The sequence below is a fragment of the Coturnix japonica genome, chromosome 3 (genome assembly GCF_054131305.1).
Source record: "Coturnix japonica strain WE chromosome 3, WE-NBRP24, whole genome shotgun sequence".
Taxonomy (NCBI): Eukaryota; Metazoa; Chordata; class Aves; order Galliformes; family Phasianidae; genus Coturnix; species Coturnix japonica.
Window position 1 is genome coordinate 87,666,270 of NC_140665.1, and position 16,332 is coordinate 87,682,601.

The window sequence follows — 16,332 nt, forward strand, 5'->3', positions numbered from 1 at the left end:
AATAATTCAGTATGTTGTTCGGGTGTTGTATTATTGTTGCTAGCATGTGCAGTATATGCTAGTATATGCAGAGAAACATTTGATACACTTCAGAAATTCTCGATGATGTTTTCTAAAGAAAAAACAGAAAGAAGGAAGGAAGGAAGGAAGGAAGGAAGGAAGGAAGGAAGGAAGGAAGGAAGGAAGGAAGGAAGGAAGGAAGGAAGGAAGGAAGGAAGGAAGGAAGGAAGGAAGGAAGGAAGGAAGGAAGGAAGGAAGGAAGGAAGGAAGGAAGGAAGGAAGGAAGGAAGGAAGGAAGGAAGGAAGGAAGGAAGGAAGGAAGGAAGGAAGGAAGGAAGGAAGGAAGGAAGGAAGGAAGGAAGGAAGGAAGGAAGGAAGGAAGGAAGGAAGGAAGGAAGGAAGGAAGGAAGGAAGGAAGGAAGGAAGGAAGGAAGGAAGGAAGGAAGGAAGGAAGGAAGGAAGGAAGGAAGGAAGGAAGGAAGGAAGGAAGGAAGGAAGGAAGGAAGGAAGGAAGGAAGGAAGGAAGGAAGGAAGGAAGGAAGGAAGGAAGGAAGGAAGGAAGGAAGGAAGGAAGGAAGGAAGGAAGGAAGGAAGGAAGGAAGGAAGGAAGGAAGGAAGGAAGGAAGGAAGGAAGGAAGGAAGGAAGGAAGGAAGGAAGGAAGGAAGGAAGGAAGGAAGGAAGGAAGGAAGGAAGGAAGGAAGGAAGGAAGGAAGGAAGGAAGGAAGGAAGGAAGGAAGGAAGGAAGGAAGGAAGGAAGGAAGGAAGGAAGGAAGGAAGGAAGGAAGGAAGGAAGGAAGGAAGGAAGGAAGGAAGGAAGGAAGGAAGGAAGGAAGGAAGGAAGGAAGGAAGGAAGGAAGGAAGGAAGGAAGGAAGGAAGGAAGGAAGGAAGGAAGGAAGGAAGGAAGGAAGGAAGGAAGGAAGGAAGGAAGGAAGGAAGGAAGGAAGATGACACTCGAATAAAGTTTCACTGCAGGCAGTAATCTAGAAATAGTCACATCTGTTACTTACAGATTAAAATTAATATAAATTAAATTAAACAAAAGTTTATTTTACTGTTTTATATCTTGCCTGTCTTCTGAAACTCTCCATATCAATTTAGCAAATAGTTGCAAAAAATAAGAGATTTTGAGAGAAAATGGAAGTCTTACAGAACACGAGCCTTCTGTGAAGTCATTTGCAAAGACTGAACTTACATTTAAAAACTCAGACTCAGTTAAGAAGATGCCCTAAAGGCTAGTGGCAGCATCATGATAATACATAGGCAACTTCATTGAAGGGAATAAATCATTTATGCTGTTTAATCTTCGAAGAAAAAAACTGCACTAGTTGTCATTGCCTTTGTTGCTTACTTGTGATATGAGTGTTTGCAATAAATACACTGGTATTTCAGTTTAGGGCTGTTATTTTCATCCTCTAGGAAGATTTTTGCCTTTCTGCGAACTGGACAGTATTATGAATTGTAGTTCGAATTATGAGTTATAGTATGAATTGAAAAGTATATTTAAAGGCAATCTTAAGCTTGCTGGACAAAGCGGATGTATTTCTGATTCTAAAACTGAATTAACCCAGCTTCAGCCTGCCTATAGCCCGTTTTTAAGGAAAGAGCAGTGTTTAATACATCCAAATATATCACTGTGACTGCTTTCAAGTTGCAGCCCTAACAGAAGCTGCAAACCAAATTACTGGGAAGAATTCAGAAGTGCTTCTCTTTGAGGATATGACATTTTTCTTGCAGAGGTTTTAGAATTAATGAGTAAATAAAATAAAATATAAGGTAAAATAGCTGAGTTGCCCAAGCCCTGCAAATTGTATTTGAAGACAAAAAGTTGGCAATCCCAGCCAGCTATGATCTGTTTACTTCTTTCCTATATTCTTGGCAGAATATTAGTTACAGAGACATGTCTGATTACCTCTCCTACTTAATGGAGGACTTTTCATTCTACTTCTGAAATTACTTGTTGTCTCATAATACATAGCTATAGAATGTATTTTAAAAAGCAAAAAAGCCCTTGTCCACTTTGTCCTTCATAGGTCAGTGACTGCTAATGGGATATAAGATCAGTTCCTCCTTCAGGGCAGCAGTATACAGCTGTCCCAGGTGGGTAGTGATTATGTGTCATTATAAACTGATCCTTGTTCAGTGTTCTGTCAGAAATGAGATTTTTGTGCTCAATCCATTTCATAATGGGCAGTTGTTACAAACAAATTGGCATTAATTGGCAGCGTTGTTAGTGATCTCAGTAGAAATCTAAAGGTGTGAAATGAATGGAGATGCTCTCTAAATAGCCACATTTTGTTGGTCCTTTGGAGGACTGGTGTGGGAAACATCAGCAGCAGCTGTTTAGTAGAACAGAAGGCTTGAAATTCAAGCCACCTCAGTACCTCAAGTCAGACAAATGGGCCATCTAGACAAAAAGGTCATCCCCAACAGATGCCCTCAAGATAACCCAAGAATAGAGGAAATGTGTAGAATTATTTAAATGGTATATTCTCTTCCTCTCCAAAGAATTCTTGTACAGGGGCTTCTGGAGCCTGAGTTTTTTATATAAAGAAATGTATTCTTTTTTTCTACCCTTACTTTTACTGTCTTTCCTCACATGTATTTTTGTATATTTATCTATAATATTTTAGCAGCCCTTTTATCTCTCATTCATTCAGCAACATAAGCCTCTTCTGCTGCAGTTTGCAGTTTGATTTTTTCACAGACCAAACCAGCCCATAAACAGTTGACATTTCTTTGTTACTTTTTGTGTGCAGTAAACTTAGTATATTGCTTACCATTTTGTCCAGATTATTGATCAGTGATAAATCAGTGATTAACCAGTGATAATTCCAGACATATATGTCTGGGATTCCACTGATAGTGCCCTGCATAGAGAAAACTAGTTATTTACTGCAGTGTTTTGCTTAATTTATTGTAATTATTGAGTGAGTGTTTTGCCTCACTTCATAGTAAATCAGCTGGAAACCTTTGTGGGGGACTAATGTTTTTTGTAAACCCAAGTTCTTCTTAGTGATTGGTCCTCTCATATTTACTAACTGCCTTGAGCAATTCTAAAAGATTTGTAAGGTGCGACCTCTGTTTGCCAAAGTTACGTTTGGCTTGCTTCTTCTTGAGGCTGCTATATTTATCCATGTGTTTTGAGGAATGCATTGAAGGATATCACTCAGGTTGAAGTGTTAGTAGATTATAGGGCAAACTGAACAAAATGAACTGCTGAATCTATGGTAATATTTAATTGTTGTGCAGTGGCCTTTTGACCATGGATATGCAGTATGTATTTTGTCCTTAACCAAGATAAAGAGGTTTCTACTTTCTGCACTACCATGAACTCATTAGTAGAATTTGGCTTAGTAAGAAACAGACACTTGAGTCTTGGACCTGCTTGACCCCTTTCTATCTTTGCCCTATTCGTATTCATTTCTGGCCTAATTACACAGTAGGGATCCTGCATGTAAAAGTAGTACAGAACTTGAGAGGGCCTTTGGGGTGTGGGGGGAACTCTCTGTGAAAAACAATTTCTGATGTGCTTATCTAATGTCAAAATTTTGAAATGTTCTACAGAAGCCAGATTTCTTTAGGAGTTTACTTCAGTTTGAAATGTTTAGAATTTTGTACCGTACTATTGCGGTATCAGAATTTTGGGGTTAACAAATTTTGACCCCAAAAGTTTTTTTTTGGCCATATCTTCCTTTTAATTAGTGAATCCAGTGAAGAATTATAATATAGATCTTTGAAAATTCTGATCCTTACCTACATTGGAGATATTTCTTCTTTACACTGGTGTCCTGCCAAAGCGTTGGACTGAATTATAAGAGATCACATTGAAATATTACTTTGACAGCCTGTTAAAAGAACAACTGACATTTTGCATGAAACAGGCTTATATGATTAACTTATCTAGATAGCACCTGCATCTGGAGAGTGGAATGGAAGGAAGCAATAGGTGAAGATGTTCTGGGAAATTTTATGCTGCTTTGTTTTCTGATTCCTTTAAATTCAATGAGCATATTCAAGCACTTATGTTTGATTGTAATAAGCTACCTTCTGCTTTAGTCTTCGACATTTCAGTTTTTGGGCAGTCAGACTGTATTGATATTTGTAGCTTGAGATTTATCTGTACAGAATACTAAAGTATGCATGAGATTCTTCACCATGATGTTAACAAGTTAAAACTAACTTTTCAAGACATCTTAGCTTGATCTAGGGCAATGAATTAGTTTTTAGACTTGATTATCAAATATTCATGCTGCAGCAACATCAGGACACATCAATCAAATGAAAGCTGGATTGTTCTAGGCATTGTAAATACTCTAAATGAAACTACTTTCCCTGAAGGATTTTCTGTCTAAGTCATACTTTTGTGTTACCAGTTCTGGCAATTTCATTACTCATTTTTCATCAATTAGAAAATGTTCCTCAATTACTAACTCTCAGTCATCTTGCTAGAGCCTGAAAGTCAGTGTTTTTGTTTATTTAAAGAAATAAATGGAAAAATCAGCACTTGCTGACTGTAAGAAAAAGCTTTAGGAAAAATACAACCCTAAGGCTTTATGAGCAGGAAGAATAAATAAAGCAATTTCCAGAATGCTTTCTATTTTGAGAAAATTTTATGGTTTTTAATACATGAGTGTAAAAGAACTGAAGCTGGATCATCGTATGGCTTATTTGCTTTTGTAAGTACTATTCACTGTATGTTTATGGCTTTTTAAAAGGTAGTCAACTCTCAACTCCCTTTTCTAACTCTAAATTCTCTGTACAAACTGGGACAAATAATTTCTATTCAGATATAGACAGCAAAGATGCTTGACCTTGACCTGAATCTGTATCTCTGTATCCTTCCCATTTGCCTCTCTGTACCTAACACAACTAGCTTTATAAAGTCAAATATGTAGGTATTATGGTATTTCAGAGATGTAAGTATTAATGTAAACTTGCTGCTTTATTATTTTTATGCGTTTAGTAAGAAACTCCTACCTCATTTTATTGTTCATTAAATAAGGCTTTTATGCTCATAATCATGATCATAAATGTTGACTGGTATGCTGAGCGTTAGTTTCGATCATTTTCTGATCTGTTCCTGATTTAATTGATTCTTATGTGTAAACACTGCTTTCAAATCATTTACAAACAAAGCCAGTTACCATCATTTATTTCTCTTCATCTCATACTCTGTCTCTCTATCTTTTTTTCTTTCCTTTTTTCTTTTTCCTTTTTTTCCTCCTTTTTCCTTTATTTTTGCTTCTTCACACTTTGGACATAATCCTGTACTTTCAGTCACTGATAGACTGGTGTAAAACTCTGGATATTATTCAGAAGGAACAAACTGGTTATTTTGCAACTATTTTATAAGTTGTCTGAAAGTTTTAGTGTTAGTAGTTCTATAACAGCTTCTAAACTTCTACAAATATTTTTATTATATACACATCTTATACTGTGTTTCCTTCATGCATTAGTTATTTAGTGGCAATGCATAAGATACTACGTATATTAACAGCCTGAACCATCTCTATATAAATTCTACTCTAGAGTTGACTAATATCTGGGCTAATTCCTCTAACTTAATTTGCAATGGCATTTATATGTTTTAATAACACTAATTAAGTTCATCATAAAAGTGAGCTCTCACTGTTCTGAGATCTGGACATTCTGTACTGCTTAGGGAGCATCATTTTAAGGATTTGCACAGATAAAATTAGTTTATACCAGAACTGTATTTTATGTTGTGTTTAGCAAAAAAATCAGGATGTATGTGATTAAAGCAAAGAAAGTGTCCTTCTTAATGTCAGTTATAAGTATTAACAAAAATATAAATATATTTAGTGTAAAGGCAATACTAAAATTAAGTGACAAGCATAGTATCAAGATAGCCATAGTTTCTTTCACACAAATGATTCTTTTTATTTCTCTATTAAAACTTGATTTTCTTGAATCGTTTTATTGAATATATTATTCATTTCTGAAACAAGTAGACATAGAGATGTATATTCATTGATTTTATGACACATTGTCTTGTAGACTGTACTTACTGATTCTCATTTGTTCTATACAGGCTCCATCATCACCTTCTTCGCCCATAGCTAATGAACCAAAATATGAAAAGCGCTGGCTAGACACCTTATCAGTTCCTCTGTCAATGGCTCGAATCTCGAGGTACAAAACTGGAACAGATAAACTGAGGTTTGTAATCTAAAAGGGAAAGCACTGCATGAATTAGCTGTACATAATATTTTGCTGTGGAGTGAAGGCTATGCATGAATTCTTTGAGTAGAGGTATGAAAGTCATGTTACTAAAACTACTATGTATGGTGATTCCCAAAGACAAAGTAAAAAAGGAACATAAGTGTAGCTCCTAAAAATATGTTTTCATAACCTAATTTATCTTTGGAATTCAGTTAGCATCAGCATCTTGCACAGATATTAATTTTTAAGATATAAACATTTCACTTCGTATCTCTATAATAAAATAATTCTTTATTCTCAGGTTCTATTAATGTCAGTTAATGCTTCTTTTTTCTTTACAAATGATGATAACATACTGCACAATCATCATGACTATGTTATATAGAAAATCATACTGACACCAGATTTTTTTTGCAGAGTGTACTCTCCTCTGTTGTATTTGTGATTGTAGAATCTTGCCACATCTCAGACACTTAGACAATAGTTCATAAAGCATCTAAGAAATAAGATAGTAGAGGTGACTGTCCTGGACTTTGGGAAATATGTGAAAATACAGTGAGGTGTAATGAAGCTTCAGTAAATAGTATACTTGAGAAAGGTTAGCAATTAGTCAGATATTGTGTTCAAGTATCACAAATCCATAATAATAAATTGCTCAGAAATATTCCAAGTTCTTGTGCATCCTTAGTCTGAATGTTTCCATCAGTTTCTTCATTCCTCCTTCAACTGACTTGTTCATTTGGCCCAACCCTTCCAAATTTACAAAGACCTGTATCCATTCAGCATTTAGAAGTTCTCCTGTAGGTTAAGTGAACAAATTTTCTTGTGCACATTTAATGTTCATCATCAATGTTATTGAATTTAAAGATTATGTGTAAGAATATAGAATATTTAAGCTTCCAAGCTCCGTTATCACCCAGGCAGCTGTAATCAGTTTAACTCCTGTTCTGTACCCTCTATGTGCTATGATTGTGGAATCATAGAATCACTAAGGTTGTAAAAGATCTCCAAGATCATCATCTTGTCCAACCATCTTAAGGAGCAATCCTAAGTGACTCTAGAGATCCCAGTTCTGAAAAGATCAGCTTAGGCATTTTGAAAATGCCTAGAGATAACGTATGTCTGATACCTTACTGGGTCAAGCAGGGATGGAATTAATTTCCTTCATGTAGACATACCGTTCTGTATTTTGATTTTGTGACTAAAACAGTATTAACAATGCATCAGTGTTTTGGTTGTTGCTGACCAATGCTTGCATAGCATCAAGGCTTTCTCTTTTTCCCACTTTGCCTCCATCCTCAACAAGTAGGCTAGAGTTGTGCCAGAGATTGGTAACACAAACAGCCTGGGCATCAGACCTGAGCTGATAAAAGTGTTATTCCATACCAAAACATGTTCAGCAACAAAAACATGGGAGAAGAAGTTTGTGTGGATGTTGCCATTCTATTTCTTGGGGGAGATGGTGAGTGTTTGCCCTTGCTTCCCTTGTTGAGGTTTTTTTTTTCTCACTTGACTTGGTTTCTTTTTCCTCTTTCTTATGCTTATAAGATAACAATATAATAACTTATAAGAAAACAATTTTTGGGGGATTGAGGATTTGTTGGCAAGGTGTCACCATGTCTCGGGTGAATCTCTATGCAGGTGTTAAGTAACCTCTATCTCGACAGGTGACCCTACTCAAGGGGAGATTCTGGTGTGCAAGATGGAATCTCAAAGAGATTCTTAAGCTGCTAGGTGTTTATGGGGTTAGACAGCTGGTCATACATCTTAGAATTGTCTCTACTGAATTAGATGTCTGCTATTTGTTCTGAGTACACAGTTGGAGACAGCATGGTGGTCATTAATTATCTCTGATAAAACCATGATTGCTGTCAGTCCAGAGGACAAGGACACTTTTGCATCTCACTGTATGCACTAGGCCTTGGGCAAAAAGACCAGGCAAAGTGGGGGGCAAGGAATGCACCATGACAAAGTGTTTATTCTTATCTAATGTAACCAGTCTGCCATTACCCTATTTTCTCCTTTTCTGGAATTCAAATTCAAGTTCCTAGTGTTATCCTACTTGCAGTCCTTCTTTTATGTTTACCCATGTTCATATAGGTAGAAATTCCAACATTTATTTCAGTAATTGCTCTCTAAAATGAAGAGTCTGCTTTGCATGAAATAAGACCCTACAGATGATTATAAGTATAAACGGTGACATCAGACAGGATAACAATCCTCCTTTCAACAATATATATATTACTTTACTTCCTTTCACATATGAATGAATTCATGGCAATTTCCCTGAATGGAACATGGGTCCAGCTGACTAATTTTGTAATTCTGTGAATATTTACATGAAATCTATCTGCATAAATTCATAAACAACATGCCTTCTTTTCCAGTATTGAATTGGTGTGTCCATGTATTGTCCTTCACACTTTTGATCTCTCTCAAGTTCTCTTCATGACTTTGTTTTGTTGTAATTCTTCTTTTGTTGCTTGTGTTAGGTCAAACAGAATCTGATATGTTACTGGAGAACATCTCATTGTTACCTTTACTTTATAAAATAGAGCATAACTATTTATAGCATGCCAGCATCTAGCTCAATATTTTTGATGATATTTCAATTAGATAATAGGTTTTATATCTAATGATGTTTATTAGACTATAGTATATTTTTTGTGACTTAGATCAGATATAGTCTAATTTAATTAGGTTAAGACATATTATTTCCCCTGTGGTTAAAAAACGTATAATTACCTAATTTTTAATACACTGGAGTTTTCTGGGAGATACTTTCACCTTTGGTGTCCTGAGATAATCAGGAGTGTCTGTGTCTGTTCAGCTGTTGTTATCTTTATATATCTTTATATATTTATTTATTTATTCAGTGAAAGAAAAAGGGCTACTTTTTGACACTTCATTACATTTCATTTTTCATTTAACTTTTCCCCACAAAGACTGAAGACTGGTGATTTAACAACACGTATATTTTTTGATAGATTTTGTCAGTAGAATGCATACTTGAAAAATAAAAAGGAACAGAATAGATGTTTTTCCTTCCTTATACTTAAAGAAGAATAAATACATTGCAAAGAATGTGAAGTGTCTTTTCCTTATAATGAAACAAAAGAAAAACATCCCAATCACAGAATAATTCAAAGGAAGGATGAAAATTTTGTTGGATGGTCCCCATATTCTTTCCTAGAATCATAACATCATTTGAGTTGCAAGGAACCTTTAAAGGCCATCTACTCAACTACCCAGCAGTAAACAGGGTCACCTACAGGTTGCTCATAGCCCCATCCAGCCTGACCTTGAACGTTTTTGAGGACTTGGTATCCACAATCTCTCTGGACAGCCCTTTCCAGTGCTTCTCTACACTTATTGTAAAACAGTTCTTCCTAATACCCAATCTACATCTCCCTTCTTTCAGTCTGAGACTATTTCTTTTGTCCTATCACAGCTGACCCTGCTAAAGAATCTGTCCCCCTCTTTCTTAGAGCCCCCAATTTAGATACTGAAAGGTCTTCCCAGAGACTTTTCCAGGCTGAACAGCCCCAGCTCTCTCAGCTTATCCTCATAATGTTCCATCACTTGGATCATTTTTATGGCTCTCATCTAAGTTTGTCCTGTCCTGAGGACTTCAACATCTGGACACAGTACTCCAGGTGAAGTCTCACCAGTGCAGAGAGTCAGGATCACTTCCCTTGACCTGCTGGCTGCCATTAATCTTTCCTGCATTTATAGTTACATCTTCAGTCAATGTGAACATCAAGATAATCCCCTTCAGTTAGTGCAGATGATGTTGGATGTCATTAAAGCATATTTCTGTGTAATGTGTTAGGTTATTCTATTCTTTTTGATTACTTACTAGGTCGATTACTATTACCTTGCCTTTAGAGTAGAATGCTGCTACTTTTATCATTCTACAATTCTTGCCATTTTTCCTTGTAGGGTAATATGTACAGTTTACTCCTGTGAGTACACACATTTGCTATACAATAATGGAAGCATTTTTTGACTCAGAGTTTGTCACTAAATTCAGTGTAGGTGGAATAAGTATGTCATGCTTACCCAAGAGCTTGTTGTTCATGGTGTAGTTTGGAGCTTTTTTTTTAAATTCTTATTTATTTTTAATATTAAGAAAAAAATAGTAATATAGATGTTGGAGAATCTCACAAAATGTCTAAATTTGAAGATATGTGTAGATAAATACCTGTAGTGCTTACAGCAGATGTTATATTGCCTTAGATAATCATTTTTATTTGCTGTATTGACTGGAAGTGAATACATTTTAAGTATTTAAGAATTTAAGTGAAGATAGCTATAACTTCTTGAACACCATGAGTGTACAGAAAGAAAAAATAATTCCTTGTTTTGAGGATGGAAGTTAAATATAAGAAATTGTTGAACTAGAAGTTACTTTAGCCAGGCCCTAGAAATTCTTATGACTATGACCCCAATTACAAAAACAGCATAATTAATTTTTTGTATTAATTTGCTTCCTGGTATTCTGAAGTTTGCAATTATTGCAGTGTATTGTTCTGGGGTTTTGTGTTTGTTTTTTATTGGCTCACTATATTCTTAGCAGAGAATCTTTTTGGGAGATTCTATTTCACATTTTAGTACGATAACAATAAGCCTTTATTTATGTATTTAATTAAGAAAGTAATGAAATAAGCCATCTTGAGCAAGGTGTAGAAATTAAACGTATTCTCCCTGAGTTACAAAAACTGAATTAGTATTTGATTGTAGTTTTCATTAAGGACTAGGGAGAATATGAGGAGAAGAATTAAACAAGAATGAATATTTACATGAAAAACATCACAACTAAACTGAAATGCAGCAATAGGGTGGGAAAGTGAATGACACCTAATAAAAGGTAAGATGAGAAAGAAAGTAAAGATTTGAAGGGACATTACTGCCTCTGAAGGAATATTTGATTATACAGAAAACAGAAGTACATTAATTAAAACCAATGGTGACATTGTTACTGAAGAGCAGTACAATATGTTATGAAAGGCTGGAACTATTGAAAATGGAAAAAAAAAATGGAATGCAACATAATAGTGCAAAGTGCAGAAGAATGACATTAAGTTGTTACTATGATAAAGAAATTACCATAAGTATATTGTTATGATAAATTATGATAAAGAAATTAATTTTCCATGGGAGCCTAATGGAGCCTTTTGATGGATGGCAGCGAGAGGACTAGGTCCATACTGTACTGTCGTTAGGCACAAAATATCTCTGGGATACTGCTGTCTTGCAGATTTACAAGGGAGAACAGATATTTTAGAGTAAAACAGAATCATAGGTGTTGGAAAGGACCTCTGGAGATCCCTTGATCTTGTGTCTAACCCCCTTCAAAAGCAGGTTCCTTGCAGTAGGTTGCACAGGTAGCATTCAGATAGATTTTGAATAAAGGAGACTCTAAAATCTCTCTGGGCAGCCTATTCCAAAACTCTGTAATCCTCAAAGTAAAGAAGGTTTTCCTCATGTTCATATGGAGCTTCCTGTGTTTCAGTTTGTGCCCATTGCCCCTTGTCCTGTTGTTGGGTACTACTGAAAGAAACCCACCCCCATCCTTTCAGTACAACCATTTAGTTAGTTTTAGACACTGATAAGATCCCTTCTCGGTGTTCTCTACAGGCTGAACCATTCCAGGTCTCTCAGGCTTTCCTCATAGGAAAGATGCTCTAGATCCCTCATCACCATTGTGGCTCTCCACAGTGCTGTCTCTAGAAGACCCCTATCTTTTGGACTGGTGAGCCCAGAACTGGATACAACATTCCAGATTCAGACTTACCAGAGCAGAGTAGAAGGGGAGGATCACTTCCCTCACCCTGCTGGCTTTGTACTTTTTCATGTACCTGGTATATCATTGGCCTTCTTGTCCACATGAGTACTCTTCTGGCTCATGGCCAACTTGTTGTTCACTAGGACCTCTAAGTCCTCTGTAGAGCTGCCTTCAGGAGAGGACAGTCATGCAATGACACCACATATGGATCTCAGTCATTCCAGCAGATCCTGTTTTCCAGCAAGACTACAGCACATCTTTCTTTATTCTACTATTTAGTACAAGTAAAGTGCACTGTCTGGCAGACTGTAATTCAACTGCTATTTCTCTCTTCAGCAAAGCCAAATATCTCACGCCTAAGTCCTACTCTTCTCTCCTTTAGCAGGCAATGGTACCATTGTCAGTTCCCACCAGCAGTGCTTTTGTAACCTTTTGTGGAATTGCATGGGGTACAGGATGAGAGGACTAATCAATGCTAGAATCCATCTCATACTGCCCTTTTCTTCTGCAATAGTAATTACAAATCTAATGGGATACAGCTGCTGTGGAACAATGATAAAGATAATCTGTAGAGGGAAAATGTCTGTGACACTTCAAGTTGTCTTCCTTCATTATTCTGTGTTTAATACAAAATAAAACAATGTTACAATATTGTAAGCAAATTGTTCATTAAAAAAGCAAACATGGTATACAATCCAAGTTTGCTTACTACCTCGGTACCTTTTTAACCTCATAGTTTCTGTAAATTGTCTGATTATGTAAGAAACTGATATTTTTATTTTTATTTTTAATTTATAAGGCTATGTATTTTTTATAGTACTAAATCCCATATTTTTAAGCACAATTTCAAAGAGATTGAGCAATTCAGGCAATTGTTTTTTGGAGAATTTCCATTCCATAATCCATAAAACTTCAGGCTAAATAGTAATGCTAGCAAGAAAGACTTACAGGAATGTAAACAAGTCAGTAGAAAACACTGTGAGAAAAGCAATAAAAATTGAATTTCAGACATCAGAATATCATTGAAACAGGAAGGAAAACTAAGTTATGACCTGGGGAAATTCAAAGCTGATCAAACGTGTCTGTCTGCATCAGCATGGTAGTACTTTTCATATGAAACAGCTGCTGTCAGGCTGGCATCTAGGCTTTTATGAAGAAAAGACAATAGTACGTTGAGATAAGACTAAAGGAAAAAGTGTTTCACGGGCTGCGGATGCTGAAAATTTTAAAATGTCTTTTGCTTAAATCCTTAGCCTCCTATAACATAAGAATTCAGCTTTTTCCATTCCAGACAGCACTGAGAATATATTTCCTGTTAGAAAAGTCTTCTGTTGTAACAACTCCTTCATTTATTAACTGCTCTGTATGGCAAAACTCCTAGTGGACATTTTATTATTTATTAATGTCAATTAACATTAATTGTCAAAAAGTGTCAATGACAGGAAGAGAACTAAGTCTACCGGTACCCGTCTATTGCTCTGCCATTCCTGCTAAGATAATTTTTATCTTATTAAAATAAATTAATTCAGTAAACAAACTAACAAACAGACGAGGTATGCAGGTTTATTCATCATTTCAGCATGAATGAGTTATAAACATAGAAGATAGCTCCTCATGTTGTTTAGCGGAAATGCTTTCAGGAAGCAGTTACAGATTAAGATCCAAGTTTGAAAATAATATGAAGAAATGGGAGGGAAATTCACCTTAAATTTTGAGAATTTCAGAAAAGCAAACATTCTTGGTATTTTTATTATTCACACTCATGAAATTTAAAGTTAAAAATAGAATGGCCAGGTGCAGTATGAGATAGGAAGATGGGGGAGGAGAAGCTTAAAAAACAGAGTTAATTGAAATATTAAAAGGAATAGTTTTCTCTATTCAAGCTTTTTTTCAGTTTTTTTTTTTGTTTTTTTTTTTTGTTTTTTTTTTTAAGTCCGCAGCATTTGTTTGTTTCCACATAGAAATTACATGTATGCAGAAACAGTATTTGACACTGGATGTTGAAATGTAACACTGACAGGCCTTCAGTTTTCTCATACTTGGAGTACAAATAGTTCAATAGTAAGACAGTTTATAACTGGTGCATTCAGTGGCTGCTGCTTTGTGATGAAGAAATGGTATAGAAGATAAAATGCCATATAGTTGATGCATCTTTGGAAGCTTTTGTATTCTGAAGGATTTTGTCATGTGCTTCATTCAGGGACGAGTTTTTTGAGCTTTGGTAGTGACTTAAAAGTTAGGTAAAATTCTTGTTAGTATCTTTAATTGTGTATTTGAAATAATAGTTGGTGTAAGAGGATGGAGAAATTATTGCTTACAGTTCTGATTTCCGTTTTGTGCTTTTTCCCTTTTTTTTTTTTTTTTTTTTTTTTGTGTGTGTGTGTGGTTTTTGTTACTTGCAGTCCCAGATTTGTAGCCTGCAATCCCTATATATAGCTGTGTATAAGTTATACTCAGTATTTATTTTCTGCTGTTTCAAACTATCAGGTTTTAAGAACTCCAGTCCATTAATTTCTGCTTCTAGTTTCAGAAATACAATAACAGGAGGATATGGGAATTTCCGTGGGCTGTGTTTTAAGATGGCATTGAAGTCTCAAAAACAAAAAAAAACAAAAAAACACCAAAAAACAAGATGTAATTTTATGATGCACCTTCACTGCATTCTGAGCCATCTCAAGCCTATTAGATGATAATTACTGGAATTATTATCTTTGTCATTTAACTGGAGTAGGTGTTTACTGGTCTTTTTTTTTCCCCATGTTTGTTTTGAGGTTTGTTTTAAGTATCTAGAATTCATTACCTCCTGAATTCCAGTGCTATTTGGTGCTTGCATTGTTTATAATTTGTTTCACTTAGCGAGGAAACAAAAAATTCATCATATTGTTCAGCTTTTGTTTCACTTTCAATATTTGGTTTTCCTTGTTGCTTTTTATACAGTACACTCTTCAGACCACAGTGTAATATATACAGCAATATATAATGGTTCTATAGAGAGAAACAATTGCAATAGAAAACAAGAAATAGTCATAGTTAAGTTGAGCAAATTTGAGCGCAAAACCACTGTATTGCTGGCACTGATGGGCAGCTAGCTCTTTTTCTATTTCATTTCACTTGCTTTCTTCAAAGGAGCTGGTTTCTGCTAATAGCAGTCTTCTGCCTTGTTCAGCATGGTGGGATCAGTGGGGCCCCAGTCCCCTACGCCACACAATGTGACCACCAGCACAGTAGATTCAGATTGCAGCATGAGTCAGTTGTATGTGTTTTCAGTGATGAACGGTAGCCACAAATGGGACTGTACTAGTAATAATGAAATCAGTAGGTTGAGGGACTTGCTATTCCCCTCTGTGTTTTGTTTGTGAGGTCACATCTGAAATATCTGCATCTAAAATATTGTGTGTGGTTTTCTGTCAGCTGGTGGACTAGGGAATTTCTTTTAAACATGATTTTTACATGATTGTTTGTGTTAGCTGTGTTCATTGTTCTCCTAAGAATTCATCAGTCACTTTTATAACTTTGTACCACTGGGATAAGGAATTCAAATTGCGTACTTCTTTGCATCTTTTGAAACTGAGTTATTATCTGGGGACCCTGTGGATTCACTGGAGAACATTGTTTTCTGCCTCCGTTAAATGCTCTGAATTTTTGCTCCTGCATTTTTGTAAGAATACTATCTAAGGAAGACATTGTGATTAGCTTCTCTTTATGGAAGTAGATTGTTTGTTTTTATGCTCCTCTGTGTATCAGTGCATAGGTAATGATAGATCTCCCATCTCAGACGGATGTTGAAGAGATCACACTGCAAGTCATTCCAATACTGCACTGTTGGGATCTTTTTGAGAGCTTTAGATACAGGGAAATGTATTCTTAAGAGGTGATTATTCACCAGAAGACAAAATAAAGATTTGTTTTGACCTTTTCTTTCTTTCCAAAGAGGTAAAACAGATCTGCTGAAATGAAAGTGACATAGAATTGTGCCATTGATGTCAAGTAGTAGTAGATACCATGGTAATTCTATCATGAAAGGAGGACAAGGGAATCAGCTGTTATGGATTTAATCCTTTAGACAAAGGACATTGTTTTTGCTAGCTGCAATCATGCCACTTTATACTTTAACAATAAAGTGTATTTATCAGCTGATGTACATATTTGTATATTAAATTTTGGGGTCTTGTTAATATTGTATGCGATGGGCATCTTATATTACTATTTTTAGCGAGTATGTAGTTTTAATTCTTCATGCTTATAATCGGAACTCTTACAACTGTTAGGAAAATAACTTTTTCTGTCAGTCATTAGTGAGTAACTGTCTGTTAACCACTCTGTGTCACTTTGAATGCTTATGTTGATGTTTATTATAAG

At 35.7% G+C, this 16,332-nt stretch overlaps 1 protein-coding gene across 1 annotated transcript in view; it reads left to right on the plus strand.

Moving 5' to 3' along the window:
- SNTG2 (syntrophin gamma 2) overlaps positions 1-16,332 on the plus strand; it is a 126,212-nt gene that overhangs the window by 51,147 nt on the left and 58,733 nt on the right. The window contains exon 9 of the mRNA XM_085542617.1: positions 6,055-6,182. Within this exon, the coding sequence (XP_085398743.1) occupies positions 6,055-6,182 (128 nt within the window). The remainder of the gene's footprint in view (positions 1-6,054; positions 6,183-16,332) is intronic.